At 35.2% G+C, this 16,442-nt stretch overlaps 2 protein-coding genes across 2 annotated transcripts; one reads left to right on the top strand and one right to left on the bottom strand.

Annotated features, from left to right (window-relative positions):
* Positions 1-7,308: 7,308 nt before the first annotated feature.
* LOC132183572 (protein SET DOMAIN GROUP 41) lies at positions 7,309-10,708 on the bottom strand. Its single transcript, XM_059596893.1, has 5 exons — positions 9,977-10,708; positions 9,841-9,880; positions 9,648-9,754; positions 8,924-9,022; positions 7,309-8,553 (listed from the first exon to the last, which is right to left on the bottom strand). The coding sequence occupies exons 1-5, from the start codon at positions 10,697-10,699 to the stop codon at positions 7,534-7,536; spliced, it is 1,989 nt and encodes a 662-aa protein (XP_059452876.1). The 5' UTR covers positions 10,700-10,708; the 3' UTR covers positions 7,309-7,533.
* Positions 10,709-14,454: 3,746 nt separating this feature from the next.
* On the top strand, positions 14,455-16,266 carry LOC132183590 (uncharacterized). The gene is made up of 2 exons (XM_059596932.1): positions 14,455-14,803; positions 16,001-16,266. The coding sequence occupies exons 1-2, from the start codon at positions 14,529-14,531 to the stop codon at positions 16,194-16,196; spliced, it is 471 nt and encodes a 156-aa protein (XP_059452915.1). The 5' UTR covers positions 14,455-14,528; the 3' UTR covers positions 16,197-16,266.
* The last annotated feature ends 176 nt before the right edge of the window (positions 16,267-16,442 follow it).

The raw sequence follows: 16,442 nt of genomic DNA, 5'->3' as shown, positions 1-16,442 counted from the left end.
ATATATTTATATATATATAACCCAACGTAAAGTAAACCAAAGACTCTTTAAGAAAGTGATCGAGGAAGTTAACCAATTCTCACATTAATTTTAATCATAAAAATAAATCATTGTTATAATATTTGATGGAGCCTGCAATATCATAAGGTGAGATATACCGGATCAGGTGTACGTATTTGATCTAAATTAGACAAAAATATATACTAAAGAATATTTGATTAGCTAGGGTTGATGAAATCTTATAGACAAAATCCTGCATGGATCAAATGTAATTAATTAGTAATTCTAAAAATAGTGGGTTGTTGGTTAAGATCATTATAAAGATAATTAGATTTATGAGAATTTCTCTTTTGAATTAAATGATCGAAAATTAATTAATATATAAATTACCAAACTTCACATACATGCACCACCATGGAACACGATACCACTAGACCTTATATCATCATTATTCTAACAATAATGCCAAAGGCGGGAGTAATTAAGCAGTGGTTAAAAAACTTGTCATTTTCCTGTCGCAGTGAAAATCATCAGCCCTTAGTACCAAGATTATTACCCTAATTTTACGGTGAGATTAATTAACTCAGTTAGATCAGTTGACGGGATCAGGTGGATCGATTTGATGAGGTAATTAGGAATATATAGTTGTTTTAGTTTATACGTTACCAGATACCACCTTGCCGACATTCTTGCTTAAAGTGAATCTAATTTTCTTTGATTTTATTTATTGGTTTTTGCATGTGATCGATCAATTAAGGACGGCATCGATGCTGAACATGCACCGCGCAGGTGCAGCTAATTATTAAAAAAAAAAATCAAATTAAAGGTGCAAAATGGTCCAATTATATTTTATAGCATTTAATAGTGTATATATTGTCACGTTATTTTAAAATATACCCCTTAAAATGCCAATCTAAATTATGAAATGACAGTTCGATCCTATTCTGCATGGTTCGAGAGTCGAAAGATGTTACCATGTGATCATATAATTAATTAAATTTCTTGATTATAAGAAAGAGTTTCAAATTAACAAAACTTAATTATTGTATGATCAATCTCTCCCTCCTTGAAGATAAATAGTCTTCCAAGATTTATTTATCTTGTGAATACAATAAAGCAAGATTGACAATAATAGGAAAAGTAAGCAAATTAAAAAAGTGACATGGATATATAACCTAGCTTGCTGGCAAACTACTACAATATATATATATATATTTCTCCATTAATTCTGGTCTACGGTTAGGTGTCAACCTCATCCGCCAGCTTCTTGCCTTCCCCACACACCTACTATTTTCATAGAACAATTCAAAATGGGCCAAAGTGAAATAAATTTTGATACAATTGCACCTCAATGGAGTAAAATGGTCCACATATATGGCACTTACGTGCCTTGAGTATACGTCCATTATGGAAATAAATTATAACACTAATGTATATATACACGCACCGATTTTTCATCAGAAGCTAAACCTAATTTTAATAGAGGCCGATACTAACTCTTATGCCCAAATATATATAATTAACTCCATATAAATGTTTTAATAAAAAAAATTCAAAACCGGGGAGCCGTAACTCCTCCGGCCTCCTAGTTCCGTCCCTAAATATATATATTTGTTGATTTGCATCATGGTATCCAAAACTTCAACTTCACTCCACCAGTAGAAACCTTTATGGGACTTTTTTGAATCATTTATACGACGAAGTTTTTAGACTTTATTTTTTTTTTTTTTTTTTGGTTTATTGGGGTGGCTTTAATGATTACCTAACTTTGAAATGTGATAAAGTGAGTTGGAATGGATAAGGGGAATGGCGAATAAGAATGGTACATGTGGCGACTGATAGCATTGGATGACCTTTTCTCAAACAATAATTTAATGTGCAAGTGACCCTTCCACAGGACAAGGATTTCATTTCGAACAGATTTTTATTTATTTATTTTTTCCGGGAAAATGGGGAGGGGGGCCAAGAAAGTAAAGGCTGAAATTGCTCCCTTGATTAAGAGCAATCGATAATGGCCGGTGGCCGGGGCCCATTAAAATATGGGCTTGGTGTCGGCAAGAGCATATTCACACCAAGATACTAACTTGTACACTGTCTTTTTCCTTATTATTATTATTATTATTTTTTTTTTTACAACTCTCTTTTCCCTTGAATTGTCATCAACACCATCAATTACACATGACCCCTCTTCCTGATCAGTTCCCCCACATCCTCCTTAAATAAATAATAAAATTAAAAAGACCTTTTCTTTTCTTATAGTTTGCTTGTACATCTCATCCTTTAATATTAATTAAAGTCGATCTCAAAGAGATCAGGAAGAATTATGAAAAGAAGGTCGTTATCTTATCTTCCAATACACTACATAAAATATTATTACATTTGATTAAATAAAAAAAAAAAAAAAAAAAGATAATGTGATTGTTGAATTATGTTTATATAGGTGGCAATTATATATATATAATGTGATTGTTAAAGTAATCAAACTAATTCTTTTTTTCTTCTCAAATTTTTACCACCTTTTTTCACTATATCTATGGCATTGACCAACTTTGAGCTCGGTTGTAAACTTGTAATAATCTGAATCAATAAATTATTAATCAGCATGTTCTACCATTTTAGTGGCTCGTGTCACTGAGTCTTTAGCTTATACAAAATATGATACCAATAATTATTTTAAAAATCACATCAATTTTTAGAAGACATAAATAAGACGTTTAGCTTTACTCGACACAACACATATATAGAAGGTAACATAATCAAATCTTCACCTCCAACTTGCATGGAAAGCAAATCATTATTATAGAAAACAATTCCCCTCATCACAGGATATGTTGTAATATCATTCACTCTACTATCTTTAGATTCTCAAATCTTACATTTATGGGTCTTATTGTCTTTCTCTTCCGCTCTCTTTTCGCTTTCGCTCTCTTCTTTCTTTTTCATGTATCCTATTATATTTTTCAGGTTTATGAGCTATAAATGGAAAAATATTGTTCTATCTTCTTTTAAACCCGCCTGCTTACTTGATGTAAGCGAGATTCAATCTCATACTTATATGATGAAAAAAAAAAAAAACTTTATTAAATAAACCACTTATATCCAAAATAACATTTAAAATAATGATTCTTGCATGGGATAAGATTATTAGTTTCTTTTTTCCATTTTCTTGAAGACTTTATCTATTTTTACAATTTCTATGGTGGTCCTATTGGAGGTTGATACGAACATAGTACAAACTCAACTCATGGCCAACTTCTTTCCTACGTGTAAAAAAAATTTGAATTTTAAACAAAGCAAATTGTCTTTTTTCCCAAATTTTCAGAATCCCAAAATCCTCGCTATCAATTTTTTTTTTAAATGACACGTAAGAGAGAAGTTGGCCATAAGTTGGATTTATGTTGTGACCTTAACATTTTCGGTCCTATTGTGACTATATATATATATATAGGGATGATAGGTATCAACTTATTTGCCCAACTTAAGTCCAACTTTTGCCTTATTTTTTTATTAAAAAAAAAAACTAAATAGCAAATGAAAAAAATGTGTGAAGCAATAATATCTATTTTTGGTCCTTATTTTATTTGGTATTTTTTTAAAATTCCAAAATGACATTTTTCTTCATAAAAATGTAATTTTTTTTTATGAAAAAAAAAAAAATTAATTTTTTTTAAAATATCAAATAAAAGAAGGACCAAAAATAAATATTATTGCTTCAAACATTTTTTTTCATTTGCTATTTAGTTTTTTTTATAAAAAAAATAAGGCAAAAGTTGAACTTAAATTAGACAGCTAAGTTAAGACTTTAGCATTTCTCATATATATATATATATATATATATATATATGGACTTGGAGCCTTCTCGTGCATGAACCTAGGCGTAATATTGGATAATATGGGCAAATTAAGATAAGTATTATGAAGAGAGAGAAAGAAAAAAAGAAATTCTCAATCTCAATTATTTTTTCAATTAACATGTAAGTAAAACATAATGTTTCAAGTAAAAGTTGTTGCAAATCAACTCTCACTATCCAAATTATATCTAAAAGGAGAGGTTGAGAATTTAAATCCAAGTAAACAAAACGGCGTTTTGACATGCATTTGATATGATCAATAACCTGAATAAAGAAGACCAATCAAACAAAAGGCTATAAAGTAAAAGCCAAAAGATAAAGAACCAAATATTGTCCCCCACCCATGTAGTCTCTGTTGCAAAGAAAAAAGGAGGAGGAAATTACTTTGAGCTTTACCCTATTTTGTGAAATTTTTGTACTAATATTTCTAAATTAGATATTAATATAATATTTTTAGGATCTTAACTATTGAATTTATACTTGATAACTATTTAAATTCCTAACCGTTAATACAATAGTTATCTAAATCATTATCTTTTGGATATGTTTGTTAACGTGTTTTTGGGGTATTCTTTGTTTTTTTGTTTAAACAAGTGATTTGATGTGATATGAATGTGAAAATAATTTGTGTGTTTGAAGAATATTTTCGTTCATTAATTATTTTTAGATGGTGTTTTTTTGTTTGAATAAATAATTTTAAATATTTTATATTAATGTCTTCTATTTGGAAAAAAAAAAAAAAAAAACTAAAAATATAGGGCCCAATAACATTTTTTTAGGAAAAAAAAATGTAATTTTTAAATTAAAAAAAAAAAAAAATTAATATTTAGGAAATGGTCAGGCTTTTTTGTTTTTTTTTTTTTTGTTGCTGCGCAATCCAAAACATGTCAAATCAGAACCAGCTGAGAGCCGCGGGAGACACGTGTTTGGATAAGAAGCTAAAATCTGTTGGTATTTTATTTTGTATGATGGGTGTAGCTGTCAGCATGGACGGTTTATATATGAAATTAATTTCTGGATTTTGGATTACGGCAACGGGTCCCATTGGACCACGATCGTGTGGCCACGTTTCCGGTTTGCCCCATTACAAAGAAGCAAATATGCTTGATCATCAATAGGGTCCACCTTATTTATTTTTGTGTCGTTAGACTGCTGGTTGAGCTTCTTTGGAGCATTATGTAACCTACTATTCAAGCCTTTCTGTTTTTGTTATCTACTGGTCAGACAGTTTAAAAAGCCACGTTTTATAACTATTCTATAGGAAATAAAAATTATTAGTAGAAATGGAAGAAAATTGAATGAAATAATTTATGAATTTAGTTTAGGTCATGAAAGAAAACTAATTACATATACTGTAACTTTTTTACCGCTCCTAATCCAAATCCAATGGTTAATATTATTCATTAGTTTGGTTACAACAATGAAATATGGATATTTATTCTTGTTAGGTATAGTACAATACATTGGTAAATAAAATCATATTGTAATCAAATTTCTTAAGATGCTTTTTGATTGCTAAAGAGATTCTGATTTGATTGCACAAGAAATTGGTGGGTTATAGCCCTAGGTGGTAGCCTGTTGGGATCTAACATGAGCAATAAGATGTGCTTAATTTAGGTCAATTGAGGGCTTTTTAACATATTTAAGATTGACGTGTTATTCTCACAAAAAATGAATAGCTATGATTTTTCTTTTGTGCGCATGAATAAAAAACTAATCTAAAGATAAAATAGCTATTATACTCTACAAACTTATTCTGCATACCAAACATACCCTTAATTGAACGTCTTGGATTCCTTGGTGAATTTTACTTGTATGTTATAATAACATTCTTCTTTATTTTATTTTATTTATCTAAAAATGATAAAAAGAGTAATTCTTATACTCTAGTCTTAAATAATCCAGTAAAGTTTTGATACTTTAATAGTTGTCATTATTAATAAATTAAATTCGTTATGAGATCGTCTTCAATCACTGCACAACTCCTATCTGGATGACACACGTCACCCTTTGGAGTGTGACGTGAGCATTTCCACACGTCACCAATTTGTGACGTGTTGCAATTGGACAGGTCAATAAATGGAATTATCGACTGGTGGATTACTGCCATGTGACCCATATCACTAATGACACGTCACAATCCATTTAGTGATGTGTCTGGCCATTGACACGTCACAAATCTCAGGTCACTAATACCCTTCTTCTTTTTCTTTTCTTTTTTTTTTTGGGTAGTGCATGATCCTGATAAGTAATCAAACCAAAACTCTCAATCTTGGCATGGTTAGCATTATGTTTTAAAACGAAGATTGAGTTTAGTGTTGATTCTTTCCGCTAGTGAAAGAGTTTGAATGGCTCCAGAAAAAAAAAAAAGAAAAAAAAAAGAAAAGAAAAGAGTTTGAAACTTTGAATGAACATCTAATGTTTTTAGCCTCAACTGTGCACCAACAAATAGGTTTGTTCAACAGCTCCATTATAATTAATTCACAGCAAGCTATTGCAAGTAAAATGATATTTCTTTGCATTAATAAAGAGAAGATCTTGGCATGGTTAGCATTATGTTTTAAAACGAAGATTGAGTTTAGTGTTGATTCTTTCCACTAGTGAGAGAGTTTGAATGGCTCCAGAAAAAAAAAAAAAAAAAAAAAAAGAGTTTGAAACTTTGAATGAACATCTAATGTTTTTAGCCTCAACTGTGCACCAAGAAATAGGTTTGTTCAACAGCTCCATTATAATTAGCTATTGCAAGTAAAATGATATTTCTTTGCATTAATAAAGAGAAGATCTTAGATTCAATTCATGGTTGGAAATGCCATATGATGGGGAAGACTACCCTGCACTATAAGATAACCTGCTCTCACTCTTCAATTCAAAACTATATATTTTGGGTTGTAAGTGCTGATAAGCTGGGCTGGCCAGTTGAAACAAAAAGCAAGCCCAAGCCAAGGCATTAGACAAGTTGTAGCCCGTCTTAAAGCCTGTTTGAGATTGCATTTGAGAAATAGAACTTCTAAGTAAAAAGAGCTTTTGAGCAAAAACTTTATTTTTAAGCTTTTGTCAAAAGTGCGTTTTAGCAATTTTTAAGCTTTTTAGACCATTAACAACACTTATAATTTTTTTACCAAACGAGTTTATAGACTTTTTTAGCGTTTAAAGCACTTTTAGGCCCCTCAAATGCAATCTCAAACAAGCCTGTAATAGATCGTGTCATCATTTAGGCAATAAGCTGCTTGGTTACTCTTTTCTACCAGAAATTTCATAGTGGAAAGATTGAAGCAAATACTTTTAACAAAATACACAAGAAGAAGCATACCGAATATTTTATGTTACTCCTCAGTGTTTCTCCGAGTATTGGTGGTCAGCAGTTCTGCCATAAGACTGCATGATAGAAATGCTTCAAAAAAAAACCTCCAAGAAAAGTAACTGTTGATTAAAAAGCACGAGATTATAAAACTAGGTATAAAATTAACATGAATTTGTAAATAGATATACTCAAATATGGTGTGATATCTCATTACTATTCGCATGCAAACTTCCGTTCATAATTGGTCTCACAAAACCTTCCATTCCATGACAATGTACTCTTCAACTCTTGGATAAATGGTTCATGAAGTCTCTGAGCAACCACCTCAAGTTAATCAGTAACTGCTCAGACAGTGCATAAATTTCTGGTAAGTTTCAGAACTCAATGTGTTGCATGAGAACAGTTTATCAAACACTCTTCATATTCTAGAATACTTCGGGTGTGATCAGTCAAATGGGAATGTCGACCATAACATATGCTTGCTAAATACCCTCCATATTGTAAGCAATGGACACCAAGCTGAAAGATATACATATGAGCTTCACATATAGAAACACTTCTCTCAGTCCCATGATAAGAATCAACAGCAGGGCTGCTAAGATGAGGCTGAACATTCCCTATACCGGAATATTTCATAGTTCCAAGCCAGCTGAAGTCGATGGGATCTTTAAATACTCTCAAATACTGGCAACCGTGAATCAGGAAACTCCAGACCTTTTGTGTAATATTAGTGACACAATCAAGGAACTCACTAGATATGCCCTCAAAATCTGTATTTTGAGGTTGCCTGTGATATAGAATAGCTTTAAAGTTTTCCCTCAATGAGCACTTCGAGCATATGTATTTTGAGAGAGAAGAAAGGTTTGCTACAGGCAGACCCCTTTTTACAAACTCACTCCATACTGAGCTTCTAGCAAGAGTTAATAAGGATTCCCCAGCACTTATCCAGAAATTTGCAGCAGATGCAATCAGAGAAGATTCAGAGTGAAAAAGATGGTGAGTTGCACCTGCAAGCAGTAATGAGTACGCTGCACTGGTCCTTCTCATGTCCAGAGCTTCCAACAGATGCCCATCCATTTCAGAAGACAGCGCCACAAAGTCACTTGCACGGACTCTATATGCTGAAGCCAGGGTTGTATAGGCATTTAGAGAGAGGTAGTGCAGGGGATGCAACTTGAATGTTGGCTGTGATTTTACTTCCCTGCCTTCAAGCTGCTTATAAAGGAGACCTTGACTGAGGATGTCCTCAAGCTTCTTGCAACACGATTCAGGATCACCAACTGACAGATATTCAGTTATAGCATCATCCACATAATCAGTCAACCTTCTAATTGCGTTGGCACTATAGAACTTGTGATCAGAATGCAAACTGGAAGAGTGAAGAGTTGCCGCAGAAATTTCCTGGAGAGAAGCTAACACAAGACTTTAACATAAGTTGAAAATAATCTTTCATAGAGCTCAGGAATTTCCATATTTTCAAAAAAAAAAAAGAAAAAAAAAAAGAGTAATTCTCAGTCAGATGATATGAGGTTCAGAGAGGTTAAAAGTGAGTACACGGTTAAAACCTCAGTTCAAGGTTGACAGATGTTTATCTTAGTAAAGTTACCAGAATTAGGAAAGGGAAGTAATAGAATCAACTGGAAAAAATGTGAATATTTATTGATAATAAACCAATTATTTCTCAAGTTGCAATACTATGCTGCTCTATGAGCCTATGAGGGCACAAAAATTCAGACAAATAGATAGTACACCTTTTTGCTCAAAATCTTACTTGCAGAGTATGATCCACATAAGTCAGGGATGAAGCATTACATCGCCTACAACAGCAGATGAACTGATACTTTGACCATAATTCTGATTGCCTCACTGCCTGGGGAAACAATGTGCACAAAATATTAGAATGAAAGAACTTAGTGATTTAGATAATAAATAGATTTTAAAAGGACTTCCTGCCCAGGGGGAGGTGCAGGGAAGAAAGTCAAATCCCAACAAATTAACAACAAAAAGTGCAGATGAAAACATAATTGTTAGTTCTATCAACTGAAAACGACAAAAAGAAAAAAATTAGAAACATCCTACATAAGATTTTAGGTGGTATCAAATAAGTCCTTCCATCCCTGTTTTAAATTTTCAAAGGGATTGCTTGTGAAATATTAATTATACTCCCAAAGAAAAAATACACCCCCACTACCACACTCCCCCCACCCCCAAAAAACAAAAGAAAAGAAAAGAGAAATGCTTAAAAGCCAAAACCATATGGTGCTATTTTGATATTTTTCCCATGATTTAACAAACTCAGCCTCATTGAAGCATCACGCAGTTCAAGGCTTTTAGAGCTCACATTTCTAATAGAAATTAAAATTGTCAGGCAATCATAAAAGGAGGAGAAACACACAAGAAAAAATGTTTAAGAGACCAAGCAAAGCATGTCTTTTTATGCATTCAAACTCAATGATACCTAAAAATGTAGGCCATGAAATGGGAAAGAAGAATACCTTAGGCTGCAACAAGTCGGAGTAGGCAACAGTCACTTCCTCCCCTTTCTTAATCCTCTTAATGCTCCTAACAACAATTCTTGGACCACTATTCTCGCACACCTCATCTATAGCAATGAACACACCAAAATTCACTGATACACGTACATAATTTACAAGCCCCAGAGTTGGAAAAAGAGAACAAAAGAAACACCTTTCGTTAACTCACTAGTGCTACAAACACCACTCTCTATCTGCAACAAAATATCAAAAGACCAATCAAATCTCACTCACACCTCTCAATTCATCCACAAAATGGTTGAAGAATCGGTAAGAGCTCAGCTCCTTACTTGAGCCTCTCGGCAGTGGCGAGCGCAAGGGACAATCCGAAGTCTCGCCTGGGCGCAACACGCCGGCGGAGAAGGCAGCGAAATGCGGTAACAAGCGTTGGGGGAGCAGCTGTGGTTGATCCAGCAGAAGCTCGGGCCGTACACGGCAATGCCGAGGATGCGCCCGGTGTTATCCTGCACCTCCACGGCGTTCGTTAGTACCAAGCACAGCGCCGCCTTCAGAGCGACGTCGTCAGGCTCCCAGGCCTCGGCCTCGTCGCCGTCCCGCATCTTCCTCGCCGCAGCCATGGCAGCAGCGCCCTCGCGGATTCTTCCGACGAACTCGTCGTCTCCGGTCGTCGCAAGGAGTTTATCGCGGTTAGTGAGCAATCCGGCGATACGTCCGGCGCGGGGGGAGCGAGACGCGGCGGGTAGGGATTGTAGGAGGCGGAGGGCGGCGCGGAGGTCGGAGGTGTCTGCGGTGGTGGAGGAGCGGGATTGGAGGAGGTGGAGTTCGGCGGTGGAGACGTGACGAGAGGAGGAGGAGCAGCGAGGGGAGCAGTAGAGGGGGGAATTGGTAGGGAGAAGAGGGGGATTGGAGAGAGGGGAGAAGCAGGAGGAGCAGTGAGAGAGGAGGAAGGCATCGTGGAGGGAGTACGCGAGGGGAGGGAGTGGTGGGGTTATGTCTTCCCCCATTTCCAGATCTTCGCTCGCACTCATGCTCATTTCCATCTCCCCCTCCATTTCTCTGCTTTCTCAGAGCATTCACAGCAGCTTCCCTATAAGGGGTCTGTTCCCTATGTTTAGGGAATATGTCCAAAAAATCACAAAAAACGTCCCACAGCAGATTCCCTAAATGGTTCCTTAAACCATCATATGCTACAGTGGAACCCAATATATTGGGCTCCACTGTAGCAATCCTAAGGCTTATTAAATTGAAAAATAAATCTTTCTCTCTCCTGTCAGCACAAGTCTCAACGCAACGCAAGCTCTCTCTTTCCTGTCCAACACGCCACCCATCTCGCTCAATACAAGCTCTCTCCGCTCAATACAAGCTCTCTCTGCGAAAATTCCGTCTTCTTCAACCTCTCAAGTTTCATCTGTTCTACACAAGGTAGAGAGGAGACCGAAAAGAGAGAAAATTCGAGATTGAGAGAGAATGGTGAGCGTTCTGTTCAAGCCGAGAGAGAGAGACTGAAGAACGGTGGTTGAGCCACCGTCGTCGTGGAGTGGGCAGCGCCTGGGCAAGCTGAACCAGTCCTTTTCCGGCGAGCGTAGTGTCCAGCTCAGAAAGGTTCGTTCTTCGATTGGAAGAAAGGTTCATTCTTCCCTTTTGTTCGATTTCTCCTAAATTTGGGTTTGTCTTCTCCTAAATGTTCATTGCTCTGTAATCAAATGTATTGTAAGAAGCCTCCGCCACATCGGTGAGCGATGTACACAGCTATAGCTTTAGCGTTAGGGTTTCACTTCTTTTCCTTTGAATGAATGAATATCACGCGGCGTCATTTACTGATTACCGGCGCTCAGATGGCAGTGAGCGCTTGCGTATGAGCTGACGCCCATAGTTGCTCCGTCTCTGCGAATCTTCGAGAGAGAGAGTCTAGTGGCTCAATCTTTCTTGCAGATTTGGGAAAATTTCATGTGTTTTCTTTTACTTATCAAAAAAAAAATCAAATGTTTTGAAATTATTTTGTATATAGAATTCTTATATTTATTGAGAAGGTTTGAGAAACCTTGGAGAGGAAGAGAAGTAGAACGCTTTCAAATCCCAGCCTAATTTTGGTGTTCTTGTTGTTCTTTATGGCTAGGAGTTGGCTTTGATATTCACAGGGCATTTTGCTATTATTGCTTTATGCTTAGCCAATTCCTTATATTCATCTGGGTGGCGATTAAAGCCCTGATTTTAGACTGAATTATTCTACAAGTTAGGGTTATTGATTTCCGTCCTTGCTGTATGACACTTTCTTTGTGGGGCTGTGGATTTTCTTGATTAAATGATGGGTTTTCTAGTTAAATTTCATCAGTGCATGTTAAACTCCAAGTTATGTATGTTAAACTCTAAGTTACTGGTTATTTGTTTATTGCTAATAGACTCTGGGGGGGCTTCAATGGCTTTTTTTATTCTTCTCCGTTTTGAAATATTGAATGACATGTTTTTTGTGGTTTCAAGAATCAATTAGATGGATTTCATGAAAAAGGAAAAAGAACGAAGGGAGGAAAGGCATCATAAGGAGATCTTCAGTAAAACATAGACTGTGTTTGACTTACTGTGTTCGACTTACTGGTTTCAGTAAAACCTAGATCTTCAGTAAAACTAGAATCAATTAGATGGACTTCCCACAATTACTGGTTTTAGAAATTGTCACTTTAGAGCTGCATGAATTATTTTTCTATATTTGGTTCTTGGTGTTCATTGGAAGCGTCTCTTGAGGAAATTGGTTATATACTTGGGTCAGATTGTTGGGGAGGTTAGATGGGTGTGAGATCAGATTTGTTGTCATTGTGGATTTGTTGGGGTAGTTGGGGTAGATATCCTCTTCTTCCTCAAGTTTTGTAGAGCCTACATTTTCTGCAATTTGCAGTGATATGTAAAGTGCCACACACCTCCCATCTTAAATGTGTATTTACATTGTTAATCGAACCCAATAAATTAGGGTAGTAGATCCCACATTGTAGCTAGCACCATAGATTGAATAATGTGTTGCTTCAATTTAAATTTACAGCTTAGTCTTTGAGTGCTTTTGTACTCTTTGATTTCCCAAGCCAAAAGTGCATCTTTGAATATAATTTAGAGTTTATTCTCCTTATTGTTAAGGGACTGGTTCAAGGCAAATTAGGATGTTATGTGTACATCTTTAATGTTACATGGATCCATGAATGGAACCAAATTTATGATATTTTTAGTTCCTTTTTTTTCATTCAGCTACTTGCACTCATGGACTCACAAGAGGGGTTACAAGAGTTCAATGAAACTCCTTCCCAAAGCTTCACCATGCTCTTACAAGAGGGGCGTCAATACAACAATGAAAATCCACCCCAACCTAAAAAGAAGTCTACTACTAAAAAAACAAACTTCTCAATAGAAGAAGACGTTTTACTAGTAAAGGCTTGGTTCAATACTGGCCTTGATCCAATTCAAGGGAATTCTCAAAAAAGCACCAAATTTTGGGATAGGATTTTGGAGAACTATAATGAGAACAAGAAAGAAACCACTGTAGAACGGACTGCACATTCTTTATCAAATCGATGGTCTTTCATCCAAAAAGTCATCAACAAATTCTGTGGGTACTTAGAACAAGTTGAACATAGGAATCAAAGTGGTATTGGTGAGCAAGATAAGGTATAAATGATTTCTTACTAGTAGTGTAAATTAGTCATTTATTTGATTCAAGATTTTAATCATTTTCATTTTCTGAATTTTCTTTTAGATCAATATGGCAAAGGCTATGTACCAGGAGTTGAATAACAATGCCATATTTCAATTTGAACATTTGTGGAATATGTTGAAGAAAGTACCGAAATGGAAGAAATATATGTTGACTCAATCAGATTTGAAAAGGAAATGCCTTGATACAAGTACTTCTTATCCGCTAGATGTTATACATTTAGGGGAAGATAACAATGATCAAGATGTACATGTAGCCTTGGAGAGACCTATAGGCAAGAAGGCTGCGAAAGAGAGAGAGAGAAAAAGAAAGAGCAACAATTGTGGAGAGAAAGAGATTGTGATGGAGGGTTTGAGTGGATTAGCGGAAGCGAAGAAGAGATTACATGAGGAGAGAAAGAAAGAGATCGATACAACAAAGGAGGAGATCATTCGTATTGAGAAACAAAAGCTTGAGGTTGAACTTAGGAAAGAGGCAAGGGAACAAAAGAAAGAAGAAAGAGAAATTATGATGATGGATACAAGCCACTTGTCTAAAATGCAGCTTGAATATATTCAATCTCTCCAAATGGAAATCATTGAGAAGCGTAGGAGTAAATAGTCATCGGTCTTTGGGTATTATTTTGTATTTAAGTGAACTAATCATGTAATTTTGTAAATAGTCATTGATTTTGTCATCTTTTTGTTCAGTGACTATTTTGCTATTGAAAGTAAGAATAGCACAGACCTCTTTGTTGCACATTGATTAAAGCTAAGAATGCTTGTGTTGTTTACATGTATGAAGATCTTCTTTGATGAGGTTCTAACTGAAGGTGTATCATTTGTGTAATTTTGTAAATCAATGTATCAAGTTCCTTTTCTTTGTGTGCAAAGGCAGTGAAAGCAATCGATCATTTTATTTACCAATGCATCGTATTTCATCTAGATCGATGTTGAGCTCAATCAAACGAAAACGGCCATGTGGATCATTACATATTACTTCATTAAGGATTTTTTTCCACAAATATATCTGAGGTTTTCGAGCTTACATTTGGTTGTATATAATGCTCCAAGAGCATTCATATAATGCGTCAATTATGTTCTTATTTTGCTTTTGCTATCTCTAAATAGGCATACTGCTTATACAGACAAAACAAACTAGATGAAGCTTTGGAGTCCTTGAAAAGCCTAGAGGGGAATTCTACAGCCATGTTGTTAGAGTCTCAGATTCTGTATCGTCTGGGAAAAATGGACGCTTGCATGGATATTTATCTCAAGCTTCAAAAATCCAAGATTGAATCATTAGAAATAAACTCTGTTGCTAGTTTGGTCGCCTCTGGGAGGGCTTCTGAAGTGCAAAGAATGATGGATACACTTAGGGTCAAAGCAACTAGCAGTTTTGAGTTGGCATTCAACACTGCTTGTTATTTAATTGAAAGTAACAAGTACACAGATGCAGAACAACTATTGCTGTCAGCCCGAAGGTAATGTACTATTTTGCTTTTTTGAACTTTATTGAATAGTATCATAATTTTAAAAATAACTTTCGTGTTATTTTTTGAAGCTTAGTACTCTCTTTACTGCATTATTTTTCAAGCTTAAGTTGTTATATCTGCAGCTTTCTTGAATGTGACTGTTAGTATGTTGTAAACAGTACCTTTAGAGAAATCTTATAAGACCATATACATGCAGAGCTTAGATTTGAAGGACAGAAACTTTGTTAAGCAGCATCTAGTCAAGCAAACCATTTGCTCTTAACATTATTTTGACTAATAAGGGAACTCAGTTTTGTTCTTTAAGTGTTCAATTCATTGGTCTTCTCTATTTTGTTGTGTGATTATATTGTGCATTGCAAACCCGCTACTCTGTGTTGTGACAGTGCATTAAAGTTTTCCACACCTCACACCTGAACTGAGTTTTTGAGATCCGATTTGGTCTATTTGGATCATTGTTTTGGCTTTTCCTCTTGTATATGACCCAAGTACATAGAAGTCTCCTTTCTTTTTTCTTTTTTCATTTTTTGTGGCAAGACAGACCACATTGAAAGAGAGAGATTCCTGCTTGTAGAAGGAAGTTAAGGGTTCGGACTAGGAGCCATCTGTAATCTTCAATGCAAAGAAGCTTCTACTTGATGTTGTATATTGCAGTTCCTTATAATGTATAATGATATTTAACATTCTAGGATTCTATAATGCTTCTTCTTAGAACCTGGTATTCTGTTTTTGAATCATGGTTGCTCCTTAACTTATGAAAAGTTCTTTCTTTGCCATTTGCAGCATGTAGTTTTAACTATTTTCTCTTTTACTTTTGGTTGTAACTACAAATAGTACTTTGGGAAGTTGACATTCATAAGGAAATAACTCTGATTCGGGAGGAGTTTACATTCAGTTTGAATAAGTTATGTTTGGAGTCTGGAAATCATATCCTGCATTGTAACATCATCACTTTTAATCTTAAATGTTGTGAAGGAAGTGATGATGGAGGGATCAACGCTGATAGTTTTATATGCACTTTCTTTTTTTGTCTTTTTGTTTCCTCTGAATATGAAGGAAACAAATATTGAAGTGTGGAATGAATTGATATTAACTGAACTATGTGCACATACGTGAAATTGGAAAAGGGGAAAAACTTCTGTAGAACAGTGATGATATAATGGACGCTAATGTGCTTGTTGCTATCAGAATTGGTCAGGAAACACTATTGGACGAGAACTTGCCTGATGACGAAATAGAGATTGAATTGGCTCCTATAGCCGTCCAGTTGGCCTATGTTCAGCAGGTGAGATTATTACCTCCAAAGGAGCCTCACAAAATGCAGTTGCAGAGCAACCCAAGCCTTCATCCAAGTCGTCAAGAAAGAAGTCTAGGAGTTAACTAGAAAGGATCCATAATTTTTGGTTGAAAATTTTGAGTTGTTGCAGATTTTCAAAGATTTTTTCTTTGTCTTTTCATCTCTAGGGATTAAGCCTAGATTTATGTAATTTATCTTGGTAGCCTTTTTATCTGTAGTCTTGGTAGCCTTTTTATCTACCTTACATATGTGCTGTACAGAACACTCCTAAACTAAAGGAAATTGTTATGTTTTAAGGAAACTCTTCAATTACCATTCTTTTTTTTTTTTTAA

This window comes from Corylus avellana, chromosome ca6 (genome assembly GCF_901000735.1).
Source record: "Corylus avellana chromosome ca6, CavTom2PMs-1.0".
Lineage (NCBI taxonomy): Eukaryota > Viridiplantae > Streptophyta > Magnoliopsida > Fagales > Betulaceae > Corylus > Corylus avellana.
The sequence above is the reverse complement of the archived record's forward strand: the minus strand, read 5'-3'. Positions and strand labels throughout refer to the sequence as shown.

What these genes read in the sequence shown, in the direction of transcription:
- LOC132183572 (XM_059596893.1), bottom strand. Translation starts at nt 10,699, where the DNA reads ATGGAGGGGGAGATGGAAATGAGCATGAGTGCGAGCGAAGATCTGGAA. An exon ending in CCGACTTGTTGCAGCCTAAG is followed by an intron (nt 9,023 to 9,647) that starts GTATTCTTCTTT and finishes TTGTTTCCCCAG; the next exon opens with GCAGTGAGGCAATCAGAATT. An exon ending in ATGTGGATCATACTCTGCAA is followed by an intron (nt 8,554 to 8,923) that starts GTAAGATTTTGA and finishes GCTTCTCTCCAG; the next exon opens with GAAATTTCTGCGGCAACTCT.
- LOC132183590 (XM_059596932.1), top strand. Translation starts at nt 14,529, where the DNA reads ATGTTGTTAGAGTCTCAGATTCTGTATCGTCTGGGAAAAATGGACGCT. An exon ending in CTATTGCTGTCAGCCCGAAG is followed by an intron (nt 14,804 to 16,000) that starts GTAATGTACTAT and finishes TGTTGCTATCAG; the next exon opens with AATTGGTCAGGAAACACTAT.